The 16,523-nt window shown below is 45.1% G+C and overlaps 2 protein-coding genes across 4 annotated transcripts in view; both read left to right on the forward strand.

Moving 5' to 3' along the window:
* UTP6 (UTP6 small subunit processome component) overlaps window positions 1–9,143 on the forward strand; it is a 31,861-nt gene extending 22,718 nt beyond the window's left edge. For both annotated transcript variants that reach the window (XM_058703158.1, XM_058703159.1), the window contains exons 15-19: window positions 1,295–1,375; window positions 1,492–1,601; window positions 2,711–2,777; window positions 5,543–5,615; window positions 7,016–9,143. In XM_058703158.1, coding sequence (XP_058559141.1) covers window positions 1,295–1,375; window positions 1,492–1,601; window positions 2,711–2,777; window positions 5,543–5,615; window positions 7,016–7,173 — 489 coding nt within the window. In that variant the 3' untranslated portion in view covers window positions 7,174–9,143. The remainder of the gene's footprint in view (window positions 1–1,294; window positions 1,376–1,491; window positions 1,602–2,710; window positions 2,778–5,542; window positions 5,616–7,015) is intronic.
* A 1,902-nt stretch (window positions 9,144–11,045) lies between these two features.
* On the forward strand, window positions 11,046–16,511 carry COPRS (coordinator of PRMT5 and differentiation stimulator). 2 transcript variants are annotated; one of them, XM_058703688.1, is made up of 4 exons: window positions 11,046–11,210; window positions 13,596–13,666; window positions 15,172–15,389; window positions 16,074–16,511. In XM_058703688.1, exons 1-4 carry the CDS (start codon window positions 11,112–11,114, stop codon window positions 16,241–16,243), a joined length of 558 nt encoding a protein of 185 aa, XP_058559671.1. In that variant the 5' UTR covers window positions 11,046–11,111; the 3' UTR covers window positions 16,244–16,511. The 2 variants fall into 2 exon arrangements, with proteins under 2 accessions (XP_058559671.1, XP_058559672.1); XM_058703689.1 differs by lacking the exon at window positions 11,046–11,210 and adding an exon at window positions 11,403–11,526.
* The last annotated feature ends 12 nt before the right edge of the window (window positions 16,512–16,523 follow it).

Consider the following 16,523-nt stretch of genomic DNA (forward strand, 5'->3'; position numbering starts at 1 on the left):
AACAGCGTGAGCGAGGGGAGGAACACAGAGAGAGACACAGAATCCGAAGCAGGCTCCAGTCTCCGAGCTGTCAGCACAGAGCCTGACGCGGGGCTTGAACTCATCTCAAGATCATGAGCAGAGCCAAAGTTGGATGCTTAACCACCTGAGCCATCCAGACGCCCTTAAGTCTGATCTTTAAACACACACTTTTTTTTTAACGTTTATTCATTTTTGAGAAAGAATGTGCGCACGGGAGGGGCAGAGAGAAGTGGGGAGACAGTATCTGAAGCAGGCCCTGCACTGAAAGCAGAGAGCCCAATGCAGGGCTCAAACTCATGAAACCTGAGCCGAAGTTGGATGCTTAACTGACTGAGCCACCCAGGTGCCCCTAAACACACATATATTCCTAAACCTTAAAGCTTTGCAGTGAATCTTTTTTTGTTTGTTTTTAAAGATTTTATTTTTAAGTCATCTCTACACCCAACATGGGGCTCCAACTTAAAACCCTGATATCAAGAGTTGCACGCTCCACTGACTGAGCCAGCCAGGTCCTTTTATATTAACAGGCCCTTTTGCACTTGTGTGGCTTAGTTGGTTAAGCAGCCAACTTCAGCTCATGTCATGATCTCACGGTTTGTGAGTTCGAGCCCCATGTTGGGCTCTCTGCTGACAACTCAGAGTCTGGAGACTGCTTCATATTTTGTGCCTCTGTCTCTGCCCCCTCCCTCATTTATGCTCTCTCTGTCTCAAAAATAAATAAATGTTAAAAAAATTTGAAAAACAAATATATTAGCAGGCCCTTTTATGTTAGTAGGAGAAAAGTGTTGTGGAAGTAAAAGTGGGAAAGTAAAAGTGGGAAAAATTCTTAATTATTTTACTGCTCATTGGTGTGTGTTTCTGAGACATGAATGAAGATGAGATCGTTGAGCCTGGATTGGGTAGTACTTGTGTGGTGGGTCCCCAGACAGCAGAGATGTGACCTGGGTAGCTGTGGGTCTGACCAGCTATGGACTCTTCATTGCTTAGTTCAGAGATGCCTGAGGATAGCTGTAGGCAGTGCTGTCCGACAGAAGGGAGCCATCTCTGATAGGAGAGCGCTGCTTTGGGGGTCTTGGTCACAAGTCTGTGTGTGCTCTGGCCTGCCATTCCTACTGGGCACTGAGTATTTGGTCACAGCGAGGACAGACTGGGAGTGCATCCATATTTTACATATTGGTTATCTTAGCAGGACCCTGTCTCTGTAGTGACTAGTTTTCAGAGCACAATGCTAGGCCATCATTTTCTAACTTTTTGTTTTTCTTTTTGTGACCAGATTTGTCTACCATTGTGGATTTCTTGGGCAGAGTGGAGTGAAGGTGCCAAAAGCCAAGAAGACACTGAAGCCATTTTTAAGGTCTAGGCCCCATGTTGTGAGTCTTGTGGTGGGCAGAGAAAATATGCTTTGATATTTATAAATTTCCTCATGCAGTTTCTTTCTTTTTTTTTTTTTTTTTTTTTTTTTTTTTGTAGAAAGCTCTCTCAGCTGTCAAAGGTGCCGACTCCATCACTCTGAAGGATAAGTACCTGGACTGGGCTTACCGAAGCGGTGGCTACAAAAAGGCCAGAGCTGTGTTTAAAAGGTACTCTTAGGGGCGCTTGGCTGGCTTAGTCAGTAGAACGTGTGACTCTTGATCTCGGGGTTGTGAGTTTGAGCCCCATGTTAAAAAAATAACACTCATATTCTTTCATTGCTGTTATTCGTCTCTCCACCCCATACTCAGCCCCTCACACCCAGATTGTGTGTGTATGGCAAATAGTATCTGAGGAAGTAATCCAAGAGACTTTCAAAAAGTCTTTCTTTTTTTTTTTTTTTTTTAAATGGTTATTTAGTTTTGAGAGAGACAGGGACAGAGCATGAGCAGGGGAGAGGCAGAGAGAGAAGGAGACACAGAATCCAAAGCAGGCTCCAGGCTCTGAGGTGTCAGCACAGAGCCCGACATGGGGCTTGAACTCGCGAACCGTGAGATCATGACCCGAGCCAAAGTCAGACGCTTAACCAACTGAGCTACCCAGGTGTCCCAAGTCTTTCTTTTTTTGAACAATAAAAGCAGTTCATGCCTATTGTGGAAAATTTAAAAAAAAAGGGTGATAACTAATAACTCATTGTAATCCCATCATCAAGAGAAAAAACACATGGTTAGTATATTCTTTAAAGATTTTGTTTTCACTTATTTGAGATTATACTATAATTACATTTTGTTGGTGAACATTGCACTGGCCTTTTCAGTAACAATTCTGCATGAACATCTTTTATTGAACATAGTTATGTATATACTGCTCTGTCGATGCACCATAATTTATTTGGCTTTAGTGAACATTTCTGTACAAATATTATTTGCCGATGTTGGAAATTATTTCCTTAGAATATATTGTTAGAAGTGGAATTATCGGTCATCTTCAGAAAAGACTTGAGATGTGGCAGAGGGAACTTTAAACTGTAAAAGTGTGGAAGGAGACAACAGGAAAAACTGGATAGGAAGGAGTTTGGTGGGGGTGAGGGGTAAGTTATTGGACACTGAAGGTGTTGTTGAGTGACTGGTGGTCAAGTCCAGGCCTTGCCCTGCGTTGTGGCCAGGTCTTTATTAAACCATGTGTTGTGGAGGCGCAGGCATATGTATTTATTAGATTCATGGGATGTAAGAGGCTTTGTGTCTTTGTGGAAGGTAACAGTTTTCTCCCTTTATTTTAGTTTGCAGGAAAGGCGTCCATTTTCAGTTGATTTTTTCAGGAAAATAATCCACTTTGAAAAGGAGCAAGTAAGTGTGCTGTCAGTGTGTTCCTTGTCTGGGCAAATGAATTAATGGTTACCAATCTCTGGCAGCATTTCATCATTTAAAAAGCTCTTCTTATGTATATGGTGTACATTTCTGGTCTCTTCATCTAACCATTTTTTCAGAGAGATGGCTAAGGAATGGTAATCAAGCAAAGAAGACAAAGTACATGTCTGGAAAGTGGAAAGCTCAGCTGTTACTTCATACAGGAAACTCTCCCTGCCAGGTTGGGAGGTGCTGCTTCCTCCCACCCGAGCATCCCGTTTGTCTCTTGTATTGGGTTATGAGGTAGAGAGTAGGCACTCAGCAACTGTTGCTGGTGGGTTTTTTTTAAGTTTTATTTATTTATTTATTTGAGAGAGAAAGAGCATGCGCATGTGCGAGCGAGGGAGGGACAGAGAGGGAGAGAGAAAATCCTAAGTAGGTTCTATGCTGCTAGTGCGGAGCCGGATGCGGGGCTTGAACCCATGAACCGTGAGATAATGACCTTAAGCCAAAACCAAGAGTCAGATGCTCAACCAACTGAGCCATGCAGGTGCCCCTGCTTCAGGTGGTTTTAACTGAACTTGTAAGTAAGGAAAATTATAAGAAAGTCTCAGTTTAAAAAATAATATAGGAAGGGGTGCCTGGGTAGCTCAGTTGGTTAAGCAGCCAACTTCAGCTCAGGTCATGATCTCGCGGTCTGTGAGTTTGAGCCCTGCTTCAGGCTCTGTGCTGATAGCTCAGAGCCTGAGCCGGCTTCCGATTCTGTGTCTCCCTCTCTCTCTGCTCCTCCCCTGCTTGTGCTCTCTTTCTGTCTCTCAAAAATAAATAAATGTTAAAAAAAATTAAAATAATATAGGAAAATCCAAATGTGTCTGTAATGCTGTCACAATAATGCAGCCGACCATATTTATTTTAATTTTGATTGTTTAATTTTTTTGTTTACACATATACACATAAGATTTTTTTTTTTCATACAAGAATTATTTCTGACATACGTGCCATGTGGAGGTTCTTTCTTCTTCTTTTTCTTTTTTTTTTTTTTTTAATTTTTTTTTTTTTTTTTTAACGTTTATTTTTGAGACAGAGACAGAGCATGAACGGGGGAGGGTCAGAGAGAGGGAGACACAGAATCGGAAACAGGCTCCAGGCTCCGAGCTGTCAGCATAGAGCCCGACGTGGGGCTCGAACTCACGGACCACGAGATCGTGACCTGAGCCGAAGTCGGCCGCTCAACTGACTGAGCCACCCAGGCGCCCCTTCTTTTTCTTTTTTAAATATTATTTTGTAAACACATTTCCTGTGTTTTCACATGGTTATCATTTTTAATGGTTGCAGTATTATTCTTAAACCTGTAGTTTTCTTAACCAGTCCATTACATACAGGTTGTTTCCAGATTTTTGATAATGAAAATAAGAGTGATGTAAGCATTTTGTTTATACAGCTTTTTTTTCCCGTTGTTCTTTTGAATAATAATTCAGGTTCTTGAGATAAATTTCTGGGACTGGAGATAATAGTTCTTTTATGGCTCTTTGTATATTGCAAGATGGTCCTCCCAAAGAAGTACATTTTTTAAATTTGTTTCTTTAATTTTTTTTATGTTTTTATTTTATTTTTGAGAGAGAGAGAGAGTGCAAGTGGGGAGGAGCAAAGAGAGCATAATAATAACCAGGCTTCAGATTAATAACATAATAGTTATGTGTCTTGGGCAATTCTAAACCTTGGCATCCTCTTCCATAAAGGAGGTCATGATACTGGTTTCAGAGACGTGCAGGTTACAAGACCAAAAGGGGTACCACCAAGAAGGGACTTTGCATTGTCCTTTGCCCGTTACGAGCCTTTAACAAAGAGTGATTCTGTTTATCATGCATGTGTATGACATGAAGTTAAGTTGATTTTTTATAAACGGATACAGTCTTAGGTGAAGAGAAAGTTTTTTTAGTTATTTTGAGCGGGGGAGGGGCAGAGAGAAAGGCAGAGGGAGAGAGAATCCCAAGAACCTGCACTGTCAGTGCAGAGCCTGATGTGGGGCTCAGACTCAAGAACTGTGAGATCATGAGCCAAAATCAAGAGGTAGACACTTAACTGACTGCACCACCCAGGTGCCCCTAGTTAGCATTTTAATTTAATACTTGTAGTATTAATACTTAATTTAATTTTATAGTTAAATTAATATATTTTAATTTAACTATTATAGTTTAATAGTTAATTTAATACTTGTAGAGGTATTATTGTTTTATGGGTGGGGAAACTTAAAGTCAGAGGGTTTAAAAAACTTGCTGCAGGTGATATAATTAGTATTTATATAGGCTTTGCTTTCACATAATAAGTTTTAAGGTGGACATAGCTAATATGTGCCAGAGTCCAGATGCGCCAAAGAAAGAAATCCTTAGCTACAGGGAGTAAACCTTCCCAATTTACTTATTTAAATCCTCCTCTTCCCTCAGGTCATTCAAATATATTTTCCTGTGAACCTGCCAACTGAGGTTTTCCTGTGAATTCCCCCAACTGAGAATTAATCAGGCTTTTTTCCATGCTATCATAGCAAAGTGCTTTTATCACTGTTTGACATTGACTTCACTCTGGTGTCTCCTGTATTTTGACTTTCCTCTGAATACGTTGAGAGCCAGGCTGTGTTCATCCTACATCATGAGCCTTCTCCCCTACAAATACCTAATGGGTGGTAGCTGTTTAACAATGTGATTGAAATGAATTTGTGACATTCTGAATTAGGCTTTTGAGGCAAGATTGTCTGATTATTTTGTTAGGAATCCTGCAAGATGGTGAACTTAAGAGAATATTATGAGAGGGCTTTGAGAGAGTTCGGATCTGTAGATTCTGGTAAGTAAACTTCAGTTATAGACACGTCTGTTTGCATGTGTGGTCTGTAACCCATCAGTGTGGTTAGAACAGTGTTTAACTCTTTGTGGGTCATGGCCCTTTTTGAGAATAAAGGTGGTATCCTGTTACTGCCCGCTCCCTCCCTTTGTGCATAAATACTTACAGATGTAATTTGGCTTATAATTTCAAGTTCACAAGATTAAGAGTCTGTGGGTCTTCTTTTTTTTTCAACGTTTTTTTTTTAAATTTATTTTTGGGACAGAGAGAGACAGAGCATGAACGGGGGAGGGGCAGAGAGAGAGGGAGACACAGAATCCGAAACAGGCTCCAGGCTCCGAGCCATCAGCCCAGAACCTGACGCGGGGCTCGAACTCACGGACCGCGAGATCGTGACCTGGCTGAAGTCGGACGCTTAACCGACTGCGCCACCCAGGCGCCCCTGTGGGTCTTCTTTTAAGAACTCTGGATTAGGGGCACCTGGGTGGCTTAGTCGGTTAAGCGTCCGACTTCGGCTCAGGTCATGATCTCACGGTCCTTGGGTTCGAGCCCCACGTCGGGCTCTGTGCTGACGGCTCAGAGCCTGGAGCCCTTTTCAGATTCTGTGTCTCCCTCTCTCTTTGCCCCTCCCCTGTTCCTACTCTGTCTCTCTCTGTCTCAAAAATAAATAAGTGTTAAAAAAAATTAAAAAAAAAAAAAAGAACTCTGGATTAGAGAAAGATTTGCTGGGTTTGATACTCTTAAAAAATGTGGTATTTGTAAAGGAAAGGTTAATGTAGGTTAGAATAAGAGTGGGAGTGATAGCAAAGGTGGAGCGGGATACTAATTGACATTAGTTGTCACTGGCTGTTGCCACATCGTCCTCATTGAGGACCCATAAAACGTATTTCTGGCTGTAGGTATGTCATATAAACCCGTTTACTTATGAAGTCAAAAATATTATATAGTGCTTAAATTTAGAGTAAAAAAATACGTTAGCTTTTACAAGGTTTTTAGCAGACTTTCTCCTGGTGAGGTGAATGAAAATGGCATTTTTCATAACCTAAGCAAGTTTTATTAAGCATTATAAGAAGGTTATAATGAATTCGTTGAAACTCACTTTCACCTTGAAAGAGACTCAGCAGAGTCCTCCCGCTAAAATATTTAGTATTTTTGGTTTATGAAATACGTGGATTGTCTTGATTTGAAATGAAGGTTTTCACTTAAAAAAAAGTTTTGATACTTCTCAGTGTAAAGAAGCTGAGAGAGGCATTGTTTCACGCAGGGCTCTAGGGAGATAATAGCAACAAGTTCAGCTTCTTAGAAATGTTATATTGAATCAGTATTAAATAGTTTATATAATAAAGCCTTATCAATGATCTAGTTATATGTTTACAGTAATAACATACTGTTTCCCTTTAAAGATCTTTGGATGGATTACATCAAAGAAGAACTGAACCACCCCCTTGGTAGACCTGAGAACTGCGGGCAGATATATTGGCGAGCCATGAAAATGTTGCAGGGAGAGTCAGCAGAAGCATTTGTAGCTAAACACGCTATGCATCAAGCCGGCCATTTGTGACAAGAGGAAGAACGTAGCCCGCTTTGGGAAATAGCATTGTAAGCCCTCTTGGCCAGATTTGTATTAGGAGTTCATCTGCAGTTTGTTGAGAGATAGCAGACAAGATGGCTGTCTGATTTTGGGACATGCTTTTTTAGTTTTGTTAGCCTGTTAATTTTTAATTCCAGAAGAGAGAATTGCTATTTAGTGGCAAGAAGCTACTTGTTAAGGTCTGACCTACTACTGTACGGTCCTAAATGTTTCTCAAAATATATGGAAATCATACAACTGAGTTTTTCTTGTTACCCTTGGTCAAGAATGAGTAGCTCTAAACTGTACCTAGGGGCCAGTAATAATGGAGGAGAAAGTACAGTTCCATTTGTTTGTTCTCTCCTTATTAAAAAAGTATACATGGGGCCCCTGGGCGGCTCAGTTGGTTAAGTGTCCGGCTTCGGCTCAGGTCATGGTCTCAGGGTTTGGGAGTTCGAGCCCTGCATTGGGCTCTGTGCTAACAGGGTGGAGCCTGCTTGGGATGCTCTTTCTCTCTCTCTCTGCCCCTCCCCTGAGAGCATGTGCACACCTTCCCTCTCAAAAAATAAACATTAAAAAAAATATTTTAAAAAAAGTATACATGGTGTACATTTGTTGTAGGAAATATAGAGGGAGCAGAGTAATGTGGAGAAGAAATTAAAGTATCCTATAACCTCATCATCTGGAGTTAAACTCTGATTTCCTTTATGACATTGGATTTATACTGTTAGATCACTTATTCATTCACTCATTAAGTGCCCAGTATTAGCAGAAAAGAAGGGAAGCTTTTGGGATAGAGGTAGGGTTTGGCGGGACAGCTGGACATCCTGAGAGAGCTTGTTGAAGCAGCAGAAGAGGATGCTGGGTATTGGGGGGAAAAGTCCTTTAAGAGGATAAAGATTTTACAAAAGTGGCTTCTGTCTGGGACTAATCTTCAGAGAAGTGTCTACAGTGGGGAGGTCCGGCAACAAAAGGAGGACGTGGGTAGGGTGTAGATGAGAGCAGTAGAGAAGGCCTTCAGAAGCCAGAGTGGAGGATGGCTTGGAGCAGAGAGGGCATTCTGGGAGTAGGGTAGGCAACTGTTTGAATTTTACATCCTTTAACTTAACATTGTGGTCACTGGGAGAAGCATTCAGGTCACCGGGAGAAGTGTAGTTTTCCTTAGCAGTATGTTTCACTTATGTTATTTTTCTATGTCATTAAATAGCCTTAAAAACATGTAATGAATTTATAACATTCCATTGTATGGATGAGCCATGACTTATTTTACTAATGCCTTGTGGTTGGATCGTGTATATCTGATTTTTTTCTTATAAATGCTGTTGATGATTCTTATAAATCTTTGTTCACATCCCTGGTTATTTCTTTAAGAGTGTGTTATTTGCTGGTAGAATTACTGGATTAAAGGGTGTAACTGTTTTAAAGATACTGATATGTACTGCCAGTTTGCAATGTATGAGAATACTTTCATGCAATGTAGGAAAAGGTCAATACTTTACCTGTGGTGGGTATTAATGAAGTTTAATGTGTTTTTCTTGGTTCTCTTGTTTTTTCACGTTGACTATTTTTTGAACTTTTTTCTTACTAATTTAAAAGAATTTTTAAAATATTAAGAATATTAATTTTTAGTTCGTCTCTCCTTTGTTGCAAATAATTTGCCCCTAGCTTTTTTTTTTTTTTGTGGTGATTTTCGATGCCCAGAAGATGTGTGTGTATGATACCTATTCCTCTTGCCTTAGACAACTCATTTTCTTCCCCCCAACCAGTTAACTAAATTTTCTACAACACCATTTGTGGCTAGCCCTTTATCTCTACTGATTGTGGTACTACTTTTATTATATGTTGAGTTCCTAATGATATGAGAGTCTATTTTAGGGCATTTTTACTTTGAGATTTTGTACTCTAAATGTTGTTTGCTTGTCATTTGTTTTAAAATAAGAACAGTTTCCTCTTTGACCTTTTCATGGAGTCCTGGGAAGTTTAACATTCCCAATCCCGACATGGCATTTTTGTTTCAGGAGGGAGATACATGCTTGTAAGAGATGAGAGTGAGGAGGGTGGTGGTTGGCTCCTTAACGCAAGGCGATGAAGGTGGGTCACCTGGGATCATCCCACCACCTAGGTTTGGGGCTCGTTATGCAGGTTGCGAAGGTGCATCTGGCTAGTTCACCTAGACCTGCCATGTGTGGCAATTTACATCTAATGAAATTATTTTCTCATTTACGCTGGCCACATTTCAAGTTCTTGATAGCCACACGTTTACCATAGTGGACAGCACAGATAATAGAGCTTTTATTTCTGCCATTGAAAGTTCTATGGGAGAGTGGTGACCTGGATCCCATTAGATTTGGGGAAACTGACTCATGGATCAGAACAGCTCACACATTAGTTGGCCACATTCTTTTCCCTGCAGGAAGGTCTACATAGAGGAGAGAAAAAATACTGTGTATCAGCGGTTACCCTAATTTTTTTGTAGTAAAAACTTTTTTTTTCAACGTTTTTTATTTATTTTTGGGACAGAGAGAGAGCATGAACGGGGGAGGGGCAGAGAGAGAGGGAGACACAATCAGAAACAGGCTCCAGGCTCCGAGCCATCAGCCCAGAGCCTGACGCGGGGCTTGAACTCACGGACCGCGAGATCGTGACCTGGCTGAAGTCGGACGCTTAACTGACTGCGCCACCCAGGCGCCCCTGTAGTAAAAACTTTTGTTTACATTTTTAAATTTGAGTGTGGTTGAGACAATGTCAACATTAGTTTCATGTGGACAACAAGGATTCGACAACTCCTGCTGTGTGGCTGTGCTCACCACAGCGTGGCCACCATCTGTCACCATACAGGTCCACTACAATACCATTGACTGTATTTCCTGTACTGTATCTTTTATGCCCATGACTTACCCATTCCACTACTGGAAGCCTGTATCTGCCACTTCCCTTTACCCACTTTGCCTCTCCCCCTCCCACCCCCATAATGCTAGTTTTGTTCAAATGTCTTTTATGGTTTATAAACACATCCTTACAGGGAGATGAAGGAATAAGCTCCCTAATGTCCCGAAAGGTTGTCATAAAGTGGCCTACTGAGCAGGGAATCCCAGCTTCTAGCTTTTCTATTTCATTCTTAAAATGAGTATCACACCTTGAGCACCTGTATGTTATTAAGAGTTTAGGCAGCGTGGGGAAAGGCAGGGAAGGGTTCCTCCCCAGCTCAGGCCCTGCCGATCTGCTACTGCCCTCAGCTTGTAGAGGGCCAGACTTTGAGCATTAAAAAATTGGAGCCCAGCCAGACTACAGTGACAGCACCAAATGTTTAGGGTTATTATGACCGTCATACCGTGTCTGGACATCGTTTTCATCATCTGTCCTGGTTTCTAAGAACCGTCATTAACTTAACGTGGAGAATCACTGAGCTGCTGAGCTGTCTCATCCATTTGTGGGTGGGTTATAGCCTAGTTCCAGCCTGAGTTCTACGGAAACCTGTGACAAAAGTGGTTGGGTCTAAATTGCATTCAAACTTTTGAGAGCTGAGCTTTGTAGACTATCAGGTAGACTCGGGTAATTGATTAGCCTAACCAGGGATTCGAGATTTGGGGGCTGAGGCACATCATCAGCGTGGTGGGGTAGGGATAACAGCTGGCATTTCAGACCCTGCTAGTCGCCAGCCCTGGGATGTGCACCGGCAGGAGCAGGAGCACGAGGAGCGAGAAGAATCAGAACCCAGGACCCTAGGAAGGGGGCTTGGCTGTCGGGCGCGCCCCGCCCCTCCCGTGCCGCCCCGCCCCTGGCTTCCTCGTGACCCGTGTCCCGCCCCGCTCGGCCGGGAGCACCCCCGGCTGATTGGCCCCTCCGCGGCGTATCCTCCGGCTGGCAGCCAGGCGGGCGCGTCACGTGGCCGAGCAGCGTCCAGGGCGCGGAGGCGCGGGCCGCCAGGCATGGACCGTCAGGCCGCCGGAGCCCGGGCGCTGGGGGCCGCCGAGCCGCCTCGGGGGCCGCCGCTGCCGAGCGCGCGGGAGGCGCCCCCCAGCCCGGGGGTGAGCGCGGCCGCTGCCTGCGGCGAGGGGCGGGAAGTTGCGGGGCTCGCGGGCCGGGCAGGGCCGGGCGAGGCGGGGCCGGGCGGGGGCCGCGGGGCCGGGCGGGGGGCGCCGTTTGGGCGCGCGTTCGCGCTGGAAACGGCCGGGCCGCGGCGGCGCGGGGCCGCGGGGCGGGGCCGCCGAGGGCGTGAGTGGGCGAGCGGGAGCGGAGGGGAGGCTGGCTGTCTCGGGGGCGCCTCCGCCTACTTGCTAAATGAGAAGCGATGCCGATGACCGAGCGCTGGGTGCCATTGCCCGGGGCCTGGAGCGAGGCCAGGTGAGGGCGGCGAGGAGCCCGCCGTCCCCGCAGGACCTGTGTCCATGGGTGGGGATTCACAGCTCACCCTGAGCACCACATGATGTCTCATGCGCTCTCCTTTTCTGTTTACTGAAACCAAAGGCCCGGCTTGACGCAGGGTTTCCAGAAACTTGTTTTCATTTGCGCGCCAGACAGCTCCTGGTTTTCCAAAGACCGTTATTACGGGCATCACCTGCCCTTGTTTACAGTCAGTAAGTTCTGCTAGATGGCGAGCTCCGTGAGGGTAGGAATCCCCTGGTTACTGCTGTTAACCCGGCGCCTAGCTTAGGGCCCGCCACGATAGACAGCTATTAATCGGAGGAAGGCATGGAATGCTTGTTTAAGCATCGAAGATGGTACTAAACCAGAGTAAGATACGAGAGATGTAGCGCTAGTGAAAAAAAACAAAAAACAAAAAACTTCCGCGTGCAGATAGGATGGACTGATTTTGTCAGGACGTAGCAGGAAGGGATGTGTGCTTTCTCTCCAAGGTGACACGGTGGGGGTGGGGGTGCCTGCAGAGGTGTGGAGGTGAGGCAGTACTCGACAAATGGCTGGGAGCTGGGGACGCAGAGCCTCAGGGCCAGGGGAGAGAACGGTGCTCAACAGGTCGAAGGGCTGTGATGGGGAGGTGGGAATGCCATGGTCAATTTTATACTCCTGCATGGAGGGCTGTTGAAGATTTTTGAGCAGAGTGGCGATTGATGCTGTCAGCTGGGCAGGGGGCTGTGACAGTGGTCCACCCGAGGGGTCCGACCAGCTGACCTGCAGTAGTGACCCCGGGTTGTCATTGACTGCAGAAGAGGGAGTTTATTCCTTAAATCTGGGGATGACGACATCATGAGCTAATTGGGGCAGGTGCCAAGTACAGTTTTGATGTAGGGGCAAAGAAGGTGGATTTAAATTCAACAAATGTTACATTCCTGCTCTGTGCTAGGTGTTTTCATAAGTGTTATCCCCTCATAAGCCCCTTGCAAGGTCAGGACAGTCATCTCCGCTTTCCCAGAAGGAAACCCAGGTATGGTGGTTGAACTGATGTATCCAAGGTCACACCCTGAATGAATGGCAAGAGCTCGGATTAAAACCAGGTCTTCGGATGCAGGCTGCGAACATCTCTTGTTCCATTTAAAGTGGTCTTGGAAGGGACAGGATTTCAGGAACTTCTGAGTGATGGGAGCAGAGAAGCATATGGTTGGCTGTCGGGGAAGAAGATTTCCCTTCAGCAACACTTAGGAACTAAAGCTCTGTTGCCCCCATGTATCAGGAGACAGAAGTTGAAAGAATGTTGAGTTACTGAAAAGGTATAAATGAACATGGAGGTAGCAACTGTGGGGAAACAGCTACCACCCCTAGGGCTGAGGGAACAAAGGAATGAGGTTGGAATGATTACAGTTTACAGGCTCAGGGGCACCTGGGTGGCTCAGTTAACTTAGCATCCGACTCTTGGTTTTGGCTCAGGTCATGATCTCACTGTTCGTGAGTTCTAGCCCCGCGTCGGACTCTGTGCTGACAGTGCATAGCCTGCTTGGGATTCTCTCTGCCCCTCCCCTGCTCGCTCTGTCTGTCTCTCTCAAAAGAAATAAGTAAACTTAAAAAAATAAAAAATTACAGGCCCAGAAGAGAGCCTTAGCAGAGCTGAAATTCCAATCTCGGAGGAGGAAGCACAGCCCCCAAGTACTGCTGGGGTCTCTGAGCTTGGAGGAGGGGTCCTGAGGGCCTCGGAGAGAGAGCCCTGAAGAGAGAGCCCAGTGATGAGGTTGCCTCTGCAAGTGTTAGCAAAGTGTAGACGGGATTGAGTGGAAGGCGCTGCTGCCGCAGGGGCGGAGTGTCGCTGGGGTGGTGTCTGCTGAAGGAGGAAAGGGCGAAGCCCTTGGCTCCCCAGCCTTGCCACATCTATAGGGCAAAGCAGAGATGTGGGTCGCAGCGTCCCAGCCCCACCCTCACAAAGGTGAGGACGGAGGGGTGGGTTTGGGGCTACAAGGCAATAGCTTAATACTGGGGACACCCCAGATATCCGAGTCCTGGGTAATTGTTTCTTCTTCCTGCAGGCTGGCTTTGTCCCAGCTGACCACTCCGGTCAGGAGAGAGACACTGAGAAGGCTGTGGATCGGCTAGGCAAGTAGACGGTGGAGACTGGGCTGGATGTGGGGGGAGACCAAGGACTCGAGGAGAGGGACAGTCCCTGTGTCTTGTTTACCTTCTCTTCCTGGCCAGTTCTCTTTGCTGCCTTTTCTGCCTAGTGTTTCCGTGGCATCCTCCTTTGGAAGCCCCGCTGGAGCTTCCTGAAGGGAAGGCCTCACCTTGTGACCAAACCCTTCCCTTCTATTGAGAAAGACACCACAATCCTGTCTTCATATTCCAGATGAGGAAACCGAGGCTCAGAGTAAACGAAAAGAAGATTGTGGTAAAACACAAATACAAAATTTACCACTTAATAATTTTAAAGCGTACAAGCCAGTGGTGTTTCGTACCTTCACAGTTCTGTGAAACCACCACGCTTATTTAGGTCCAGAACATTTTCAGTACTCCAAAAGTGCAAATGGAAGGGTATGCTACGTAGCGTTTTGTGTCTGGCTTCTTTCACTCAGCATGATATTTTCAAGACTCATGTAGCATGAATCAGTACATTCCTTTTTATGGCTGAACAGTTCCATCGTCTGGATGTACTACATCTTGGCTGCTTATTCATCAGTTGATAGGCATTTATGAGTTGTTTATACCCTTTGGTGATTGTGAGTGATGCTCTCATGAACACTTTTGTACAAGTCTTGCCTAAATACCTGCTTTCGATTCTTTTGGGTAACCGTTCAGGAGTGGAATTGCCGTGCTGCGTGGTGATTTTGTGTTTAAGTTACTGACGAGTCGGTTGAGTACATTTCAGCTCAATCACACAATTCAGAATTGACAGAACTGGGGTTTGGAGCAGGGTAGTTTGGCTCCAGAACCCATGCCCTGACCTATGACTTTTGTGCTTATAGCTGGTATTATTATACAGCGTTAATAGCATGGCTGTTTTTAGGCTGATTCTTTTCCCAGCTCTGAACTGGCATCACCATGTACTTGGGGTCCATTATCCTTCCCCAGACTTTTATTCTATTATCTTGATACCTTTTGAAAATAGACCTTCCAGCTCTCCCCAATATCAGGAGGAGGAGACGTGGTGGCTGCCTCTGTGGCTGATGGGTTCTGCTCTTCTGCCTGCTTTCCTCCCACTGCTCCTTGCCGTGTGCTCTTTGATGATGAAGAGAGAAATACACGAGTAAAAATTAAAGTTTGTATTGTGAAAGCTTATCATCTGCCAGATGTGCTTTGCCTCAGTTACCTGTAAACTACTTAAATATATAAACTGTGCTTGATTTGCTTGATTCCCTGTGTGCATAAGACCTGACAATTAATGGCCTCGTTTAAGGCAAAAGATTTTATTGAAAAGAAATGATCAATCCTACTTCGAAAAATGTAAACAGGACATTTTTTTTTTAAGTGCTCAGGTGGCTAAAGAACTCTGTATGCTTGTTTTACTCTTGCCCTCTTGGTATGTCTGCCAGACATTTTCCAAGCACGTGAGTAGTCCCTGTGTAGTTGCTAGTGGTTTTAAAACCTTCCTTCTGTTGATTTCTTAGCCAGTGGAGCACAGAGCATCCCTAATGGTAGTCCTGCCCATGGTGAGGGCACCCACTCGGAAGAGGAAGACTTTGCCGTGGAGGATGAGGATTCTGATGGGGACCTGAATACCTGGGAGCTGTCAGAAGGAGTGTCCGACTGCCCGCCCAAGGAACAGGCTGCTGATCTTTTTAACGAGGACTGGGACTTGGAGTTGAAAGCAGATCAAGGGAATCCGTATGGTAGGTGTGGTGTTTCTAGGGTCCCAGACCGGGTTACCTACCAGGCTGCCCCAAAGGCTGACAGTTTGGATGAAGGACCCACATCTGTGAGCTCAGCCTGATAACCTTTTACAGAGCTGAAATTTCTGTGACAGCTTCTCTTTCATGTTGGGGGGAAAATGCAAATTTCACAGTTGACTTTATAATGCATCAGTTTTAACATGAAAGCAATGTTACTCTCTTAGAAATGTCTGTGTGAATGTAGCTGCTGCAGACAGCAGTGCTCTTCTGCGGTTGCTTCTTCTGCACTAAGAACCGTCCTCTGAGAAGCACAGCTTGGGCATGCAATCCTTGAAGGAGGGCTCTGCCTGCGTACTGAAAAAAATTTTTTAATGTTTATTTGTATTGGCGCAAGCGCGCGTGAGCAGGGAAGGGGCAGAGAGAGATGGAGACAGAATCTGAAGCAGGCTTCAGGCTCTGAGCTATCAGCACAGAGCCCGACATTGGGCTTGAATCAAGCACGAGCTGTAAGATCATGACCTGAGCCGAAGTCAGATGCTTTGGCTGAGCCACCCAGGCACCCCGAATGTGTATTTTTAAACAAAGACATGGCTAGTGTCTGTCCCCTAGACATTTTTTTGGCTATGTGTCTCACCTCCCCTTCTCCCTTTAATCTGTTTTTTTTTTTTTTTTAACTGCTTGCAGATGCTGATGACATCCAGGGTTGCATTTCTCAAGAGGTCAAACCTTGGGTATGCTGTGCCCCGCAAGGAGATATGATCTATGACCCCAGTTGGCACCACCCACCTCCGCTGATACCCCACTATTCCAAGATGGTCTTTGAAACAGGACAGTTCGATGATGCTGAAGATTGAGTGTGCAGCTTTTTTGCCTGGGGGGTGGGTGCACCCTCCAGATGAAGGCCTGTCTTCCTTTGTTTGAGGTGAGATGTCATATTTGAGGACACATTCCCAGTGATCCCCGAGTCGGGCACACAGACTGGTGTTAAATAAGGTCCCGATGTCCTCCAGTTCTGCTATTGTTGTTGTTGTTTTTATCGAGCTCCTCCTTGGAACGTGTGAGTGTTCGTGTCTGTGTCAGGAGGAGCTGTGTTCTTTATAAATAAAGGTAGAAAAAATTTGATTCGCTTTTGTC

Source organism: Neofelis nebulosa, chromosome 16, assembly GCF_028018385.1.
Source record: "Neofelis nebulosa isolate mNeoNeb1 chromosome 16, mNeoNeb1.pri, whole genome shotgun sequence".
Taxonomy (NCBI): Eukaryota; Metazoa; Chordata; class Mammalia; order Carnivora; family Felidae; genus Neofelis; species Neofelis nebulosa.

What these genes read in the sequence shown, in the direction of transcription:
- COPRS (XM_058703688.1), top strand. Translation starts at nt 11,112, where the DNA reads ATGGACCGTCAGGCCGCCGGAGCCCGGGCGCTGGGGGCCGCCGAGCCG. An exon ending in AGGCGCCCCCCAGCCCGGGG is followed by an intron (nt 11,211 to 13,595) that starts GTGAGCGCGGCC and finishes TTCTTCCTGCAG; the next exon opens with GCTGGCTTTGTCCCAGCTGA. An exon ending in AGATCAAGGGAATCCGTATG is followed by an intron (nt 15,390 to 16,073) that starts GTAGGTGTGGTG and finishes AACTGCTTGCAG; the next exon opens with ATGCTGATGACATCCAGGGT.